This window comes from Saccostrea cucullata, unplaced genomic scaffold (genome assembly GCF_032062105.1).
Source record: "Saccostrea cucullata isolate Sc308-1 unplaced genomic scaffold, CSIRO_AGI_Scuc_v1 ctg310, whole genome shotgun sequence".
NCBI lineage: Eukaryota > Metazoa > Mollusca > Bivalvia > Ostreida > Ostreidae > Saccostrea > Saccostrea cuccullata.
In genome coordinates, this window is record NW_026928727.1 from 193,097 (window position 1) to 212,500 (window position 19,404).

Sequence of the window (19,404 nt, forward strand, 5' to 3'; positions counted from 1 at the left end):
TTTCAAACAATTCATTCATTTTCAGTATATAAGTACAGCCCCCCCCCCCCACCCCCCTCTATGTACAACTGACCGTGGGGCCTTGAAATTTACAATTCTTGAAGATAAAGGCCCTTGCTCATAACTATATAAGTAGTTCATCTGCTTAAAACCTAGATACAAAGAAGAAAATATTCAAAGATTTAATGTTTTTTTTCACTATACATTTATAATCAATATAGCACCCCCCCAACACCAGAACCCCTGACCCTGGGGCCAAAAAATTCACAATTAGGTAGAGGCACTCTTGCTCATCATAACTATGTACTTAGTTAGTTTATTTAATACCCAGGAGCAAAGAAGAAGATTTTCAAAGAATTCATGTATTTTCTCTATATAATCAATAGAGCCCCGCCCTAACACCAGAACCCCTGACCCTGGGGCCATAAAATTCACAATTTTGGTAGAGGCACTCTTGCTCATCATAACTATGTACTTAATTAGTTTATTTAATACCCAGGAGCAGAGAAGAAGATTTTCAAAGAAATAATGCATTTTCACTATATACTTATTTAGCCCCACCCTAGCACAAGTACCCCTGACCCCAGGGCCATGAATTTCACAATTTTGGTAGAGGACTCAATGCTGATTACAAACATGCAAACAGTTTGACTGCTTGATGTCCAGGAGTAAAGAAGAAGATTTTTAAAGATTGCATTAATTTTAGTGGTTTTGGCCCCACCCCCCAGGCCCCAGGGGGGCAAGGATCATGAAATTCACAATTTTTGTTCCCCTTCACCCATAAATGCTTTGTGCCAAATTTGGTTGAAATTGGTTCAGTGGTTGCAGAGGAGAAGCTGAAAATGTTCAAATGTTAACACACGACGCATGACGACGCACGAAAACAGATTGCAATAGGTCACCTGAGTTTACCCAGGTGACCTAAAAAACAAAAGCAGTTTATTCATGTATTATGTACCTAGTAACAATCACTTCACCCTTTATTACCTGCACTGAACAGCCCCTGGAACCTGAGACTGGGTGACAGCCTCAGTAATTTTCCCCATGGCAAAGGCAATGGAGCAGTTTCCTACTATCGGACAGGAGGTGTAGGACAGATAAGTCTGGGTGAGGACAGAACAGTTGACATTAGCCTTCAGGATACCAGGAATCATGAGTTCCTTCATCTCGTTCACAGTCGCTGAATGACAGTTAGTGGAGTTCCTCATCACACAATCTGTGGTCTGAGACAGGATTCTGAAAGACAATTTTATTATAAGTACAAGACATTATTGTGCTTGTTAACTTGCTTATTGCCACAATCAAGCATTTCTTTTGTAAATTCATCCTTAAAAAGAGTAAAAAATTTTAGGAGGTGACTGAAAATACAATAAAATTTAATCACTGATTATTCTCATGAACTTTATTTCTGTGTAATTGTGTGAGCTCATTTGCCTGCAAAACTTTTATTATTCTCATATATTTTTATCAAGCTTATATACATTTTAAAATAACCAGAATTTTTGAAAATTATATGTTCTCGATAGAAAAAATTGCTATCACTTGATAATGAGGTGCCAGAAAATTTTTCTGAGCTACAGTACTTACGAGCAATACTGCTGATCACTCAGTTTAAGATCTTCATGTGTCTGCTCATAAAATCTGTTTATACACATCCTCATATTGTTCACTTGACACACAGCTCCTGGGGTGCTTCCTTCCATCTTAGTCAGGGGGCATATTTGAGCATCCAGATGAGGGCAGTAAAAGTGGGTCACATTGCCCATTATTTCTACCCCCTCTGTAATGTTCACTATGTCCATTCGAGAGCAGTTAGTTGCATGGTGCTCAATACACTTGGCAATCTTAGATGCCCCCCTGTAAAGTAATTTCAAAATGGTAAGTAACATGTTTATGTGCTGTATATGAATAAACATTACATGATGATATTGTCTGCAAGCACATCTGTCTTCCAAATGGAGAATGAAGAAACCATATCTTTTACTTCTTATGGAATTTATATTTTCAGAAATGCATACACTTTTATTGTTTGCAAACTGACCTAATTACGACAATACAGAACCAAAGAATTGCAAACCAAAATGCTTTTTCCCCAATGTCCATCAACTTATGCTATCAGTTTACCAAAAAGTGGCTTACCAGCAAAATCCATCCAGGTCCTCATAAGATTCTTTTTCTGTCAGATAATACAGACCCATGGCCACACACTCCTGGGCCATGGAGCAGTTGGCGGTTTCAAATGAAGTCACGACAGAACAGCCAGGGTTGGTGATGTTCTTGAACCATTCTACAGCATTCAGGAACTCCTGCTTCCTGTTAAAGGTACAGCTGGAAGTCTTGGAGACAACACACTGTTCCATGTACATTCTCTCCCTGTAAGTATTTAAACAAGTGTGTTGTGAAATTAATCTTATCATAATACTACAGTGTATTGCTTTAGAATTAGTCTCAATTTTTTTGGTATGAAGAAACCCACAAGTGTGTGTAGAGGATTACTCACAACCTCAGTAATCAAAGAAAATATCATTCAAAATATTCAGTGATGCAACGTAACCTATAATGCCTACTCTACCTAAATTTGGATAGTAAACCTCAACATATACAAATAATTTACAGAAATTTTATACTAGCAAATCATTGTAGACCTATTATAATATAATTCAGCTGTTATGTTCTACATAGAATTAAGAGATTCTGTTCTATCAGGACCTGACACCTAATTGACTCACCAGCAGACATCAGCTTGTTCAGTGACAGGGACAAAACCTGATGTAAGAACCCTCATCAGATAGTTACCCAGACAACCAGCTGCATATACTGCCTCACAGCTACTGGGCTCTATAACAAGTCATAGACACATAAGGGATGAACATAACGAAAATTGGATGATCAAATCAGACCTTATAAAAGACAAGCAAATGGACAACAAAGTAGAGGTCGATTTGTCAGAAGCTTAAATAAATAGACCTTAGTTTGCAAATTAACTTTACACTTCCTTCTAATTTGAAAATTTTCTATCAACATTTAAAGAAGAAGGTTTTGAGCTCAAATAAAAGAGCACAATTTTAGTTTAATGAAAAAAAAAAACCTTGTGGAGGTGGGTCCTGTTTGTCCTCTGGTTTGGACATGTTCTTCATTACCATACAAACCACATCATCCTTCTTACAAGCCACTCCTGTCCAATCTACAACATCAAATGATGTTTAACTAAAATATTATGCAGATTTACCTCTTTAAGGGATCTTTAAGGGGTAATGTTTAGAACTGTCTGAGTAGTTTTATTCTTTTACATGACCCATACCTTTTTGAATAACATGTATACTTAAAAAATTTCATTTTGCATTCAAACATGTTCCCAATAAGGCCAATATATATACCATGCCTTGAAATTCACTGACAAACACAGATGCATGGTCTTAATTCTAAAAACAACAAATATTTTTTCACATCCATGAAAAGAAAGCAAGACAGAAACTTCAAATTTTCATCAAGTTCAAATCACTTACTCATAGGTACTGCATTACAGGTTAAATCCACCAGCTCTTTGGTCATCATGGCCATGCTGCCCACCATGACCTTGGCTGCAGAGCTGACCTCCACATGGTACACACATCTGTCCAGCATAATGGAGGCCTCACACATCTCAACAATGGAAGACTGAGCCACTGATGTAGCATAGGCTTTCTGTACCTTCATTGTGTACTGGGCGGCACAAGCAGCCAGCTGATAATACGGACTTTTGGTGGCTTCTGGGGCTGGCGAGTTGGAGATTTCACACTGCCTGGGGTTCTGAGACAGAATACTGTTCAAGACGTAGCTGACAGGTGCCTTCTGTATGGGGTTGCAGTCCTGGGTCAGCATCTCAATGCAAGCATGTGTCTTGTTTGCTGCCCTGTAATATACAAAAAAGATCAGAATAAAAAAGTAATTTTTTTGTAGAAATCCCAGGTAAGCACCAAGATCCTCACACAAATCAAAGTTATTTAAAAGGGTTTTCAAACATTGAAGTTTACATGAAGCTCTTACCCACAGAATTCCGATGGGGATATGTTCTCCATGTAGAAGAAGCAGTTGTGCAGAGCCACTGAAGGCTTACAGATGTGCTGCCTCTCCATAACATTAACAGTCTTCTGTAATGCCTTCATGTTGTCAAGTACCTCTACAAAATAGAGTCAGAAAATTATCATTATTCTTAGGATTTGTATTGGTTTGAAACTTAATAAAATATGCTTCTTTTTTAAAACTTCAGTCCAAAAATGAAAATGAAAAATATTAAAAAGATGGTCTTTGTACAACATGAATAAATTGTGACATATATAATGTTTTATAATTAAAGAAAATAGTCTTGAGAAGGACTAAGAATAGCACAAATATTTTAAGGCTTTAGTTATTAATAATAAGATTTTTCTTTCATATATAGAAAGTAATGCTCTATAGATTACTTTTATATTTATATACCCAGTTCTATGGCAAGAAAAACTTATCACATTCATGCTAACTGATAATTCCAGAACTTAACTGACCTCTTCCTTTGAGCGAGTCCTCTTTAAATGCCTGCATTAACACTGCTCTGATCTGTTCAGCACTGGGTTGGGCCGTGCTCTGGACTTCCCTGACAGCCCTCTCAAAGGTAGAGAAGTCACACAGGTGCTTCAGGGAGTCGATCATGGAGGACATAGCGGCCATAGCCACGGTCAGTTCTGTCTGGGTCAACACACACTTCTCTGTGTGGAGGTGAGAGCAGTAAAACATCCTCCTCACCATCCTACAAAGATTCCATATTGTATGTTTCCTTAACAAATATTAACTTTTTCTTCTTAACTGTTAGGGACTGTAAACATGGATATTTATATGAAGTACAGATGTACAGTGAAACTTGGTTACAACAACATCACTGGGGCCTGTGAAACTACTTCGCTATATCTGTAATGCGTTAAATATCAGTACAAGGACTTTGTTAAATTTACAATCATAGCTGAGGATCCATGATCACTTCACTATACAGTAAAACTCGGTTATAGCGAAGTCCAGGGGACCTGAAAATTTACTTCGCTATATCCGTAATTTGTTATATCCGTATAATGAATTCGTATAACCATATACATGTATAGCGAATTCGCAATATGTCATTGAATGTTTTCTCTCAAGTATTACTACCAAATATGTAAGTGAAGGAAATGACAAATCAAATGTTCGATAACTAAGGTTTTATTATGAATCAAATTTTATATACATGTACAAATGCTACTAGAAAAAATTAAGTTTGTTCAATTTAACAAATTTTGAGATCTTTGAAAGTTCGCTATAAAAGATGTAAATTTCATTAAATTTAGCCTCAACGGGACTCAAAATCAGTTCGCTATATCCGTAAATTTGTTATATCAGAGTTCGTTATCGCCGTAAAATTTTACAAAGATTTGATAAGAATTCTGCCGGGGACCCAGAAAAACTTCGCTATATCCGTAAATTCGCTATATCTGTGTTCGTACTAAACGAGTTTTTCTGTATCAGTGAATTCACAATATCTGTGTTCGTACTAAAGAAGTTTTACTGTATTAAGAAATGTTCATGAACTTCGTTTTTTAACTTACCCACAGACTCTGGTGTCATTTTTCTTGGCATATTCTTCCCACGGCGTAGCCTCCTGACACATAGCGGCAGCCTCTCTACTACACGTCATGTTGTACTTAGGCTTACCCAGCATCTCTGTAGAGAATTACAAAACAAAACTCACTTCTCATTGATTTCCACTCACTTTTTACAGTTCACTCAGTTGGCATCAAAATGATATTTTGAGGTTTTATAAACATCATATTGCAGCTTTAAGTTCATCTTTGAACAAGAACTAGTCGAATATTATGCCAAACCTAATTTTAGTGTGAATAGCATGGTGTAGACTATTTAAAATTCAAATACAAAATTCTTTTTTTCTAAAATAAAATTAAAACACTGCCTTTACCTCCAATAAATGGTGGATTACACATATCTCCCAGCATGGACATGCCGACTTCTGTGGCTTCATATAAATTCTTCATGTCCTCCATTTTACACTCTTGGGTCATTACAGTTTTCAGGATGGTAGACTGAACCTCAGCAGCAGCCCTGACACCAAGAAAGTGAGTGTAAAACTGAATGCTATTTAATTTTTACTACATAGGAAAAATTTAATAATCACATTAATGTGAACAGGTTATAAAATACTGAGCAATATGAAGAAATATTGACTTACATGCAGACTTGTTCTCTGGACAGTAGAGGATTCTGAGCCAGATTGGTGAATATCAGTGCGGTACAACGCCCACAACGACACGCCTCTGGTTCAGCGTAGCACCGGACCAGCCCCGCAGTGGAGGCCAGCTGTACGGCCAGCTTGTGCATGTGCTGGTCACTGCTGGACATACACTTCTCTGTGTGATGGTACATACACCTCAGGTACTCCTGTACCTTCCTGTAACACAGAAATGTTGATTTAAATTCGATTGTGAAGATACCCCCACACAAGTTCACACTAGTGAAGCATCAGTAACCTGTATGTGTCATCCTGTGAGTAAAATTAGTGGGGAGCAGAATTACTTGTAACAATTAAATCACAAAATTATTTATAAAATGTTGAATTCAGTAAACTGGACTCTTAATCTGACTTTGGAACACAAGAAATGATGCAATCATACACAAGTATATATATTGTATATACTCTAACATAAAAATTCAAGATAATTAAATTATTTTTATGTGGAAGAACTGAGCATCTGGATTAACAAAGTTAAGATAGACTCACCCACAATCTGTTTCCTCCTGTGACAATAGATCACTCACTAGATGCATTCCACAAATGGCTGCCATCTTAGGGTCACAAGACATATCATCTGTACAGATTTAAAGAATTCAGTAACTGAATTCTCTATTTCAAATTTATTTATCTTTAATAGATGGACAATGTGAAATCCATCATACAAAAACAGACACAATGGATTTTTGTTTTAAACCAGCATTATTTAACTTGATGAAGAAAATGGCCAAATATATGTTAAAAGCCCCCTTTCCCTCCCCTCCAATAAATGAGAATTATCAAGAATAATCATGTTACATGTATTTTACTTTGCACATATACGTCATCAACAATTATGCTTTCATTTTAGCATTTTCTGGGGGTATGATCGAGCTTACCTCTGATGGCAGAGTGAGACATGTAGTTACAGTCCGATTTATAACAGGCATATTCACATTTCCCTTCACCCATACATTGTGTGTCATGTTGGAGAAGTGGATATCTTCTTGTACACCCTTTACTGATCCACCCCTTCATTTCCTTCATATCCTCCTTATCATGAGCATCCCTTTTGGTTCTGCTGTCTTTAGTGTCATCGTCTTGCGTCTTACCATCTGTTTCTGAATCATTCATTGTTTTAGGAAGTGTTGTTACTGTGTAGCACATCTGCAGAGGAAACCAAAATTTCAAGGTAAATATAATAAATGGATACATGTAACATTTTAGAAGAATATTTTTGCCATGCTTCGTATGTATTGAGTAGAACTGTGTATTACATGTAATTTTATAATGTTCTTTCTTTATAAATTTACCTGATAATGTCCCTTGCACATTTCCATGGGCTGTGCATTACATTCCTCATTTGATTTAGCATTTTTACAACTGAAGCATCTCAAAGGCTTTTCTGTGAAGTAAAACACAATAACAAAATCGGAAGAAAATCTACAAAATCTACACACATTTTTTAAAAAGCTCTTTTATCTGCAACTCATTTACCAGTTTTGTTATCAATATGAATGGCAAAGAAAATCTTGAAACAAGTACACAATCTTTCATTCAGTGTTTTCCACATCATCAAGTTCCTCAACTCTTCTACAAACTTAAATTTCTTAGATATACAAAGAACTTAAAGTAATGTTTACATTGTCAAGTTCCCAGGCATTATTTTACCTACCATCACATTTATCCTTTAAGAGTTGACCAATAAGCTGCAGTGAGGCGTTGACCATAGGAACTTTGTCTTTGGGCAGCTGCTGCATGTGTGTTGCCATACAATGCCAGGCTGATGTGGCCTCCTTACATTGTGTGGGGCGGTCCTCTGGGAGTCCCCACGGCCAGCCATTGGACTCGGGGGGACAGGACTTGGATTTCTCCATACTGCCTACAATCTTGATCAGTCTCTGCACAGCTCTCAGTTGTTCCTCGTATGTAGCAGGTTTAGGCATGTTCTTCATGTACTCATTCATGATTTTCTGCACCTCTGCCAACACAGCTGTAAACAATAAAATTGATGTTTGAACTGAATATCTTCACACGATCCAGCATATATCATTTCTATATGTCAATCATGAAAACATACAGCAAAATTTTTTTATAATTCAAAACAACATTATCTTTCAGCCTTTAAACTCAAATAAAAAGTGTGATTTTTTTCTCAATGCGTCCATACCTTTTGGCATCATGTCCTCCGATACCCCAATGATCCTTTGAGCCATGACAGCAAAGTGGAGAGCACATTCGCTGAACTTGAGTTTTGCCTGACATGTGGCAGGGATCATGGGAGCCAATCTCTTCTCCAGAGTCTCCCTGACATGATGGACCTCCTCTACACTACAGGTCCCCAGGTTCATCTCCATGCACTGACGCATCTTCCAGACATCACTGTAAAATATTGCTACTTCATGAATGTTAATTCATACCCATGAAATGGACTTCTCAAACCATGATCTACTTTCATCACAATTTCCATACATTGTAACATTCTCTCAATTCAAATCCCATTGGCAATATAACACAAGAGCATGCATTACATGTTTATGGTTTTGATATTTTTGTTGTACTTGTATTTGTTTTAAATACTCTATTTATGTTATATATCAAGTTATTCCTACTTACACACATGACATCTGCTTGTCTTTCATCATCATGGTCATGTTTCGCTGATTGTCCATTCCCTCGTGTTCCTTCATCATGGTCATGTTGAGTTGATCCGCACACCAGCGAGCTCCGCAAGGATTACACATGGCGTGGGGACAAAGCTTGGAGAGTCGACGGAACACGTCCTGCATGGTGTTATAGACGCTGTCCTGTTGGCATCTCTCACAGCCTCCTACATGATTCCAGACACATGACCTCAACTCAGGCAACACACTAAAACAACCCAAAAAAACAATGCGGAGCTCTTTAAAGAACTTTAGATGTTTTGGAGATAAACAATATTATCCTTCTTCAAATCACAAGTTATCTTTTATTTTAAAATGAAAACATTTTTCAGACATATCTAAAAATTAGAAAATGTTTCAGCATTCCTATGTGTTGATAACCATTTGTGAAAAAATTTAGCAGGTTTCCCATCTTTCAAAACAGAAATAATCTTTTTCCTTTAAATTTTAAATAATTACTTTTAATATGAACTCTTATTATAATACAAATACATGTCACAGTTTACTTTATTCATATGGTTGTCTAAAATCATAGGACTGCTTAAGGTATCCGATCCATATTAGCCCCAGATTCAATGAATTGAATGCATAATAGATATGTACGGGCTGAATACTCAGTGCAGTTTGAACTATTTTTCATCTTTTAGTATCAGAATGTAAGAGTGGGACATGTCCTAATTTATGACCTTTTCCTGCCCTTGACGAGTTATTCCCCTTTGATTTTATTCAATAAAATTAATTTTTTTTCAAAATTTGTCTGGTAAAAAAATTATTTCTAATTTTTTTTCTTTTCCGAATGATCAAATACATCTTTTCACCACAGCATTTTTTGATATTTGAAGTATTTATTTTCTTATTTAAAAAAATTTACTTCTTTCCATAGACTTCAATGCAATCTTCAAAAATTAATTTCTGCTTAGGCAATAAAATTTTTGAAAATTTCTCTTGGTAAATCCCTTTCTACTCTACAATGCTTTAAAATAATATTAGGATATTTTACAAACAATTGATATTTAAGGTTAGAAATTTTGGTCCTAATATGGGTCGTATACCTTAAATCATTGTTTACACTTATACAAAATTTCATATCTTTTATAATGTCAGAACACACTTTCATTCTATTTTCAAGAGACCTCAGAAAGTTTTTTAGATACTGTACCTGCAGACAGACTCTTGGCGCTCAGCCATCCTGAGTATCTTAGTATGTATAGAATTCATACAATACATGGCTTCTGGAATACTGCACATAGTGCTCTGTTTCATTGGCATGTCTGACAGGCAGTGATCATCGCTCATCTCTTCTGTCTTTGGCCGAGACTTACAGAGATTTTCAGCAATGGTTTTCAGATCCATGTAGGTTGCTTCAATGCTCTTGCGAACAGGAGGCATGCATTTCAGGGTATTCTTAGCAATGCAGACCTCAACAGGGAGTAGATGTCTTTAAAATTAAGAAATTGAAAAAAGACTTAATTAATGGAATGTTTAGTTGAAATATTTAGAAATTTTGTATGAAATTACATGACAATTGCATCTTAAAAGGTTTTCATCTATTTATATAAAATGCAGTGAACTTAAAGAAATTTAAATTGGTGTCATATTAACTGCCAATGAAAATTCCCCCTTTTCACTGTTTGATTTCTGTGCATAGTTTCAGTTCAATAACAAAAGTTCAAGGAAATCTTACGAGCAAACAGCACTTCTGGTATCCATGTACTGCTGCTGCTGAATAGACAGACTGAGCATGCCCAGACACTGCATAGCTTCTTCTTCATTACACTCCATCTTCATGACCTCTGCCCTGAAGGAGTCCTTAGCAACCTCCTTAACATCCAGACAGAAGCCATGTGATTGGACAATATTGTTGAGGGTCTTTGCTGTATTTAAGAACTTCATACGGAGTTTTGCTGAACACTGCATGGTGGAATGAAGAACGCATTTTTGTCCAATGGCAATGTCTCTAAAAAACAATCAAGTGACACAATAACTAGTAAATAAGTTTCAATTAGTTACTTCCTTTCTACATGTATATGCACTGTAGATATATTATATTTACTTCTGCACCAATGATTAAGATGAATTTTCCTTAAGTTGTGAAAAATCAACTCTGGCAATGCAAGCCTCAATACAGGCTTGTGTTCGCAATCCTGCCAATCATAATTTACAATATTTTAATAAATTTCAAACCTGCAAGCAGCTGCTCTGTCAACCATGGGAGTGGGTCCTCCAAACACAGATAAAGTTCCCATATAGTCTATACAATTAGTGGCCATTTCAATATCACAATCAGAGGACTCTATAAATACAAGAAACATCTCATGATCGATTGCTGCAGAGGGTAATACACTTTTCAAGAACATAGGATTCTGTTAAAAAGAATTACAAATTTTAAAATATACTTAAAAAGGCAATTGAGTACAGAATTGCTTATTGGTTAACTGCAAAGCATTTTGACCGATTAACCAGTTAATCGTAAAAAATTACATGATTTTTCTCTCAAGTAAACTCCATGCCTATACAGTACATGGGAAAACTAAAACTAAAACTTTTATTCAAGGAATCACTGTCTAGTTAGTAAAGTATGCCAGGGCATCAACTATAGTAAGAAACATAGAATAATTTGCATAACAGACGAAGCCTGTTTTGCATAAAATGTTTCTTTTCAAATCTGAACTGTAGCCCTTGATTTAAAATGTTTGTCTAATATTTTAATAAGATAGAGAACTATCTTACTGGCAAACATACCATTTCACAGTGCTCTCAGTCAATTAGTTAACATCATTAAGAAAAACTAGACGGTCTTGGTACTGGGATGGTGTTTGCACAATAATTAACCATACTCAAAATGGCCAAATACCGTGATCTCAGCCCAGAGAACATTAATTATCTCTTATTCAGTTTTTATAATTTTGATAAAATGCTAAATACAGGTGCAGCGATTTTTTTTTTAATAACCAAATTTAAAGAAACTTATGTTCAATTATATTTTTTCCATCCAACGGATTACAGATTTTCTAACCGATTACCATCGTTCCGAATAAGTAATCGGTTAAACGGTTACAAGTTGCCATCCCTACATTAAGAATATCAACCTTTCATGGTCCTATTGTACAGCATTGTCATGTTCCAGTCTTCCATTTCCATCATCTTTCTGTCTTCTCTGCTCATATTCATTTTCATCATTGCCTCTGCTGCAAAAATTTTAATTGAACTTAACACAGAAATTCTTTTCCTGATCATTACACCAATGCTACAATCTGTCAACTTTATATAATGAGTATAATTTTCCAATAAAATCATTGTCATAGATTAATTAATTTTTGATATGTACATGTACTGTATACAGGGTTATTTTCTCCCCAATTACTTTTCGCCCTTTCACATTTGCAAACAAGTTTGCCACATTTTCAATTCCCCCAGATAGATTTTTGTTTACAAAATCATGCTTTTTTTTATACTTTGAACTTGCCCACTTCAGATGAGGGTGAAAGGGGCTAAAATTTCCCTGTATACAGTATCTATCACATGTGTCTTCATACCATATCCATCAAAGCACTTGTTAAGATCAACCTTGTGGGCAGCTAACTTCCAAATCCCTCCAATCATGGGTTCCAGGATTGAGCCCTCCCTCTCTAAACACTGCTGTGTCTGACTGAGAATGGGGCAAACATCCCAGAAAGACGCTGAAGCATTCTTCATGACGGCGGTGATGTTGGCAGAAAACTGTAGGTAGCATGCACTGTCGAACATTCTGGGAACTAATATCTCAGTTCTCTCTATCACTACTTCAGAGAAATTACACTTGCCACCTGTGTAGTATTTTTGTAATTCTTTTGCAAAATATCGAACATCCTGAGCTACTCTCAACTGTGCCCCATTGCTGCAGCCAACAGCTTTTTCCAACATGCAATTGGCAATTTTTTCTCCACTGCTGTAAATCAAAATTATGGTCTTAAAGTAAAACTACATTATCATGATATATCTGTATTTCTAAATAACTCTTAAATCTACAATATTGCACCATGTCACCACTGGTAAATCAGCTCTAAGTAACTAATTTACTTTGCATCACAGGATAAAGGTAATGTAAAACACCATACATTCAATAAACAGTAAAACTGATTTCTTACTTGCAGACAACAGTAACATTCATGTCTGGAGCACAGTCCAGCCATCTTTGTGAACACACAGGCCTGGCCTTACAAGTCTCGACAACAGCCAGCAGGGGGAAGGACATTTCCTGCATCCCAGAATTCCCTGTCTTAGAATCCTTGGCAGCCATCTTCATGCATTCATACCCTAGTGTTGCCATGATGACATGTACAGTGGTGTTGATTTCCTTGACATCTTCAGCTTTGCAGGTCATGGTGTTTTGTAAAACACACTCTAAGGTTTTTGCATATTCCCTGTAATAAATTTGGAATTCTTATGCAACACTTTAATATTCTAAAAGTCCATGAATCATTGAAGATCTGTAAATCTACTTAGCATATTATATAATGTGAGGTGAATTTAAACTCTCTTACATGCACATTCCGTCCATTTTGGTCATGTTGGCTTTAGCGTATTCGTCAAGCTTCATCAGACACTGATTTGCTTTGGGCAGTTCACATCTTGAGTGTTGCAGTGTGGATTCCCACATATCCACATTACATATGATGGTAGACAACAGGGGACAGGAATTCCCCAGTATATTACGGATATGGTTCATAATGGGGTTAAAGTCGATAGAACCTTTGACACTGTCAGAACAGTTCTTGGTGAATTGATGAACACATTTAAGTGTCTCATGGAATTTACTGTAAAATCATAAAAAGAGGGGTTTTTTATTTCTAAAATATATTTCAATTATTAGTGTATTCAACCTAAAACCTATTTCTTTAAGATTTTTTTCCAAAAATTATTATATCGTAAACACTTATTCTCAAAATATAAATATTTGAAATACTGCGGTAACGTCAACTGTTGTGATTTGTTAATATTTATTTTATAAACCTCCAGAATGTAATATAATTATATAACTACAGAGTATGTATTAAAAGAACATTGAAGCAAAAATGTTCTTGTTGATTACACTTGTTTTGCAATAAAATGCAACCATACAACAGCAACCTTACTGTTAAAGTGTTGGGCACAATTAGAAAACGTTTGCAACATCTTAAATTTTATATTTTACCAGTATATCAGTACTAAAAATACATACATTATTAGTTATGTGGATACTTATAGGGGTAATACAGAAAATTTGGGGTCCTTGAAAAAATAGATATTGGGCGAGGCGTAATTTTATCCTGCCGATGGTTCTCTAAAAGACTAAATATTTATAGCAGTGATACACTGTATATATCGCTTTCACTGAGGGAAGGAAATCGTTCCACATCCATTGTTGTTGTCAGACGCATTTTGACGTCAGTTATGAAGCTCCATGGGGGGTCACATGAAAACAGTATATTGATTATGTGTGGTTGGTAAATTTTAACATATGGTGGGTAGGTCACCTGGAGGGGGCACATTAGCAATTTAAGATGGGTAGAAAACATAACATCATTTTATAAAGTATTGCTCTTAGCTAATGGAATTCGTTTTATAAAGTATTGCTCTTAGCAAATGGAATTTCAAGATACATTTTTTTAACAGAGGCAGGATAAACATTAATAAGACATTTCTTTTTAACAAATTTCATTATACAGTAAAACTTGTTTAGTACTAACACGGATATTGCGAATTCACGGATACAGCTAACTTATCTTGGATCCCCAACAATAATAATTTGATGAATTCCTTATATAGATATAATGAATTACGGATACAGCAAGGTAATTTCATAGATGCTAGTGACTTCATTATAACCAAGTTTTACTGTACAGGAACAATGATATTATTGCCTAGCCTTATACATGTACATACCTGCAAGCCTCCCCCTTTTTGTCTGGAGTGATCTCACTGATGTACATGCCATAGTGCTCGAAGCACATGGAAGCCATATCAGGGGCACACACATCATCCATTTGCTTGACAGCAGGCAGAATAGATGATGGGCAGGCTGCCATATGTTCATAGACCAGGGAGAGCAGACCATCCCTAAGTACGTCTTGTCGCTGCTTGGAACAGGTCTGTATACTGTTATTGACACACCTCTGAACATCAAGAATCTTTCTAAACACATAAGAAATTTCATCTTAGTTAATCTGCTATTTGACTTTCTTTTAGATTTTTAGATTTTAATTTTTCCTGAATAGCCCACTGGCTCTTGGCATTTGTATATTTTTCTTATCACAAAAAAATACCCCCTTCCCACCCCACTTATTACATCAAATAATACAAAATGATTTATACAATGATTAGGAGGTATCTTTTTTGTGTTAGTAAAAAAATTAACCTAAAAGTGCCAGTAAATGTACAATAGTCTTAAATGCTACAGTCCCTTCTCAACTCTATAAAATATTCAAAGACTAAAATCTGAGCACATTTCTTACCCACACATAGGGAGTCTATCTGCCATTGGGGTCAGTTTCCATCTAACCACAGCCTGAGAATAAGTTACTATACACATTGCAGCCATATCCATCATACAACTTGATGGTTCTGAAAAAAACCAAATTATAACATTCTTGTACATAAAGCTCTAAAGAAATGCTGCATTCTCAATGATTTCCTTCCTATTTTTTCAGACAGAATCTTACCGCTAGGCATTGGCTTGTTTTCAAATGTTGTCTGATTGCACATCTGTCTGAATTGCTGATACTGATCCATAGTCTGGGCAAAATTGAACTGCATCGGTAGCGGAATGTACTTAGCTTGTCCGATACACTTTTCTTCCTCTTTCTTGGCTGAACATAAAGTATCCATGAAGCTGGATTTGGTGATCAAACCCTTGTAATAGCTGTCCAGGTACAACAGTGTACAGTTGGCCATATCTGAGGTTTCATCCTTCACCATGACCTCTGGGTTGACCCCGCTGAGGTCACAGGAAGACTGCCTCCACTCCTTGTATTTACGCAAGATAAACTCCAGAGGTGCATTCTGGGTAGCCGCACAACCTTCTGTGTGTTCTTTGACACATTTAACAACATCTGGCAGTTTGCTGCAAAATAACAATAATTGTATCAATGAATAGAAAGGACCAGCTTTATAAAGAATTAAATACCTGGGAAACCTCCGCATCCAGTAACACCACGAATAACAGGAAGAAAACAATCTCAAAATACTCCAACTCCTATGAATTGACCGCATATTACAGTATTTACTTGCTTATTTATAACAAAAAATTTAGCCTTCATGGTTCAGTATCAAGGGTATTTCACATTTTTTTTTTATAAAATGCTCAGCTCAAATAAAATATTTTGACCCAATCAAAATTTCCCTACTTCCCCTTCATCAACACAAACTTTCTATGTCTCTTCCTAACTTGTAACCTTGGGAAAAAATTTGTATTAATTTTTCACTGACCTTGATCTGTTCTAATGACCTTAGATCCTTTAACTCTTTTTTAAATTTACTATGGACAAGAGACCAAAAAGCAATGACTCGGGTGACCTAAAAACAATGATATAAATACTGAATCTAACCTGCAAATCTGCTGTTTGTCCGATTCTGACCCAATATTTAGGAGACATTTATTGATAGCGTTAGTGATCTCGCACTTCTTAGGGACTGGTACTGGACAGGACTTCATGAGTCGAGCTGAGATATCTCGAGCAGAACACTTATCTCCCACAGCAGTATAGACCTCGCGATAGAGAGACCTGACGGCTAGGACTGACTGGTGGTCCATACAGTCACTGGTAGCTGTCTCTACACAACACGTCATCTTCTCCAGGGACCTGTAGAAAATTAAACATTCAGGGATGAAACAAAAGTAAGCATTTTCTTAAGGATTTTTAAATGAACCCATCCTAAAGGGAGCTAAAGAAAAAAAATCACCACTCAGTCAAACTTGTAATTTCCTTGAACCACTTACTGGCAGACTGGTTCCCAGCCATAGAATACACTGCTGGTGATTTTAGAGTGTATTGCTGCTTCCTGTGCACACTGGTAGGCCGCCTTAACATCACACGTGGCTATCTTGTCTGACATAGTCCAGCCCTCCTCTCTACTGTAACAGATGTTACCCACTATCTTCATGGGTAGGCGATACACCTGAACCATCTGAGCATACACTTCGGGGCTCAAGACAAAAGCAGCTTCGTAAACAGACATCATCATGCTCCTGTATTGTCTGAAAATAATTTTAAAGATTCATGAATTTCCATTTTAAGTTTCATACATTTTGTAAGGAGAAAGTATCAAATAATGTATCAAAGTAAGTGTAATAAATGAAAAACATTCAAATTTTTAGATTGCTAGTTATTTTACATCAACACTGACATAAATCAGTAACAGAGTGATGTTACTTACGGACAAATTGTCTCCTTGGTAGAGTATCTATTACCCAACAAAGAAACCAAGGAGAAGAGCCCCTCCAACTGGAAGGAAGGAGCTAGAGCCAGGACTGGGTTAGGCTTGGGTTTCTCCTGACACAGTACCCCAACCATCCACTTACTGGAGTTGTACCAGGCGGCTGACAGAGGCATCCTGCTCATATCACAAGATTTCCCATGCATCTCAACACAGCTCAAGGCATGTTTTACAAATCTGTGTTAAAACATTGTATACATGTATCCACATTTTTATATTAACATTTAGTATTTAGATGATCCTCCATATGAAGACAAAAACAAATTATTCAGAATATGTTTATATACATGTTGTAAGTTGTAGTAGTATAAGAAATGCTATTTTAAAATCTCCACTCCGAATTTTAAGCTTAGAAAATAAATGTTTGTAAAGATTTATAAAACAAAAGCCTAATTTTCATCCTATAGCTAATACAGACAATGACAATAATATCAGTCCATCTTTACACCTACCCACACCACAGAGGACTGTCAGTAAATGTCTGTGGAGGCATCTTCAGTAGAGCTCCCGCCTCCATCATACACATAGAAGCCAGCTCCATGTTACAGCCCTCAGATTTACACACCATTCCGGAGGTCTCCCCAATCTGGTCTATAGCCATACCCACCAAACTCTGGAATCTCTTGTTACAGCCAGTCATGGCACTAGACAGGCATTTCATGGTAGGGGGCACCTGCCTGAAATTGATAATTTTTTTTTTCAATAACATGTAAAATACAGTACCAACTTTTGAAATAAAATCTGTACATCTGAAGTTCTAGCTCACAAATAAACCTTATTGGTAATATGTAATGATTGTTTTGTATGTGGAAAACAGATTAAACAGTGCAAAGTACATGTTTTTATAAAAGGCAGTAAACAGTCCCAAGTTCATGTAATGTAATTTTTTATGTATGATAAAATAAAAAGATACATTTTTTTAAACTAAAGAATTTTAGTTTATTTTTCAGTGGTTTACAAGCAGTTAACAAGAATTCCTACACACCTGCAGTAGTCTGAGAGGGAATCCATTGTAGAAATCTGAATATAATCCCTCAGGCATCTCACTGCTGTCATCTTACACATGTTGGATTCTACAACACAAAATGGAACTCCCTAAATCTCCTTCCATTGATTCCATTAATTTTTCCTTATTCCAGCTGACTTTGAATGTGAACATAATTATCAAGTATTCCAACTTACCATGAGATTCCTTTTCATCTGAAAAAAAATGACATTAGATATAATGTCTGATGAATGACAATGACAACTTTCCAATGCACACAGTCTGTAAACATATTAACAAAGTGTATAATGCTCACCTTCTTCCTCTTCTTCCTCTGAGCATGTTCCCTTGAGAAGTCCCATGACCAGCGGAGCGTGGGCAGCCATCTTCATTCTGTCCTCCTCACCACAGTTCATGCTGCTCTTCTGGACACACTCTGCCATCTCATGTAGTTCACTGAATGTTATAAAACAGACATGATCACAGCACGCTAATGTATAATATAAATAGCTTCCCAAGATAAACAACTAATGTCCCATATAAAAATATCTTATGCACACTTTTCATCACACAATGGTCAAAATGAAACATGCTTTAGACAATGAATATAAAACCTCTACAGGCAAAGATACATGCAAGTTTTATCCATGCTTAAAATGTGTAAATTTCCATTACACTAGTATTCTTTGACTTTACTGATCAATTTTTACTTTGTCATCAATTATCATTGTTACATGTATTTCTCAAGTCAGAGAATGTTACTTTTAATTTTTCAATATATTTCAAAGTAATACTCACCCACAAAGTTTCTTTTGGTCTACTTCTTCCGTTGAAACTGTTGTCATAGCAACCTTGTCAAACATTCCACTTAAGCACATCTTTGCTTTCTTCATGTCACACATTTCCGCTGAAATTTACAAACTTAAAATTGAAATATCGCCTCAATAACTTACTAGTAATTCTTTTCCTCAGAATCATTCACTTCATAAAACAGTAGAAATAACCAACATGAGTCTCTCACTCAAAGAGATACC

General features: G+C 36.2%; 1 protein-coding gene across 1 annotated transcript in view; it reads right to left on the reverse strand.

The window, feature by feature from the left end:
• Window positions 1-19,404, reverse strand: part of LOC134278569 (uncharacterized) — a 71,111-nt gene that overhangs the window by 27,623 nt on the left and 24,084 nt on the right. Inside the window, exons 20-53 of the mRNA XM_062760879.1 lie at window positions 19,169-19,277; window positions 18,687-18,826; window positions 18,371-18,476; window positions 17,838-18,062; window positions 17,326-17,562; window positions 16,889-17,146; window positions 16,497-16,751; window positions 15,612-16,012; window positions 15,405-15,513; window positions 14,836-15,084; window positions 13,455-13,727; window positions 13,059-13,334; window positions 12,468-12,859; window positions 12,021-12,119; window positions 11,116-11,224; window positions 10,616-10,888; window positions 10,091-10,369; window positions 8,885-9,139; window positions 8,439-8,650; window positions 7,944-8,261; window positions 7,582-7,673; window positions 7,168-7,435; window positions 6,779-6,866; window positions 6,230-6,448; window positions 5,960-6,102; window positions 5,592-5,706; window positions 4,524-4,765; window positions 4,027-4,159; window positions 3,507-3,892; window positions 3,089-3,184; window positions 2,730-2,838; window positions 2,140-2,373; window positions 1,588-1,857; window positions 988-1,236 (exon numbers count right to left, since the gene is read on the reverse strand). Of these exons, the coding sequence (XP_062616863.1) occupies window positions 988-1,236; window positions 1,588-1,857; window positions 2,140-2,373; window positions 2,730-2,838; window positions 3,089-3,184; window positions 3,507-3,892; window positions 4,027-4,159; window positions 4,524-4,765; window positions 5,592-5,706; window positions 5,960-6,102; window positions 6,230-6,448; window positions 6,779-6,866; window positions 7,168-7,435; window positions 7,582-7,673; window positions 7,944-8,261; window positions 8,439-8,650; window positions 8,885-9,139; window positions 10,091-10,369; window positions 10,616-10,888; window positions 11,116-11,224; window positions 12,021-12,119; window positions 12,468-12,859; window positions 13,059-13,334; window positions 13,455-13,727; window positions 14,836-15,084; window positions 15,405-15,513; window positions 15,612-16,012; window positions 16,497-16,751; window positions 16,889-17,146; window positions 17,326-17,562; window positions 17,838-18,062; window positions 18,371-18,476; window positions 18,687-18,826; window positions 19,169-19,277 (7,219 nt within the window). The remainder of the gene's footprint in view (window positions 1-987; window positions 1,237-1,587; window positions 1,858-2,139; window positions 2,374-2,729; window positions 2,839-3,088; window positions 3,185-3,506; window positions 3,893-4,026; window positions 4,160-4,523; window positions 4,766-5,591; window positions 5,707-5,959; window positions 6,103-6,229; window positions 6,449-6,778; window positions 6,867-7,167; window positions 7,436-7,581; window positions 7,674-7,943; window positions 8,262-8,438; window positions 8,651-8,884; window positions 9,140-10,090; window positions 10,370-10,615; window positions 10,889-11,115; window positions 11,225-12,020; window positions 12,120-12,467; window positions 12,860-13,058; window positions 13,335-13,454; window positions 13,728-14,835; window positions 15,085-15,404; window positions 15,514-15,611; window positions 16,013-16,496; window positions 16,752-16,888; window positions 17,147-17,325; window positions 17,563-17,837; window positions 18,063-18,370; window positions 18,477-18,686; window positions 18,827-19,168; window positions 19,278-19,404) is intronic.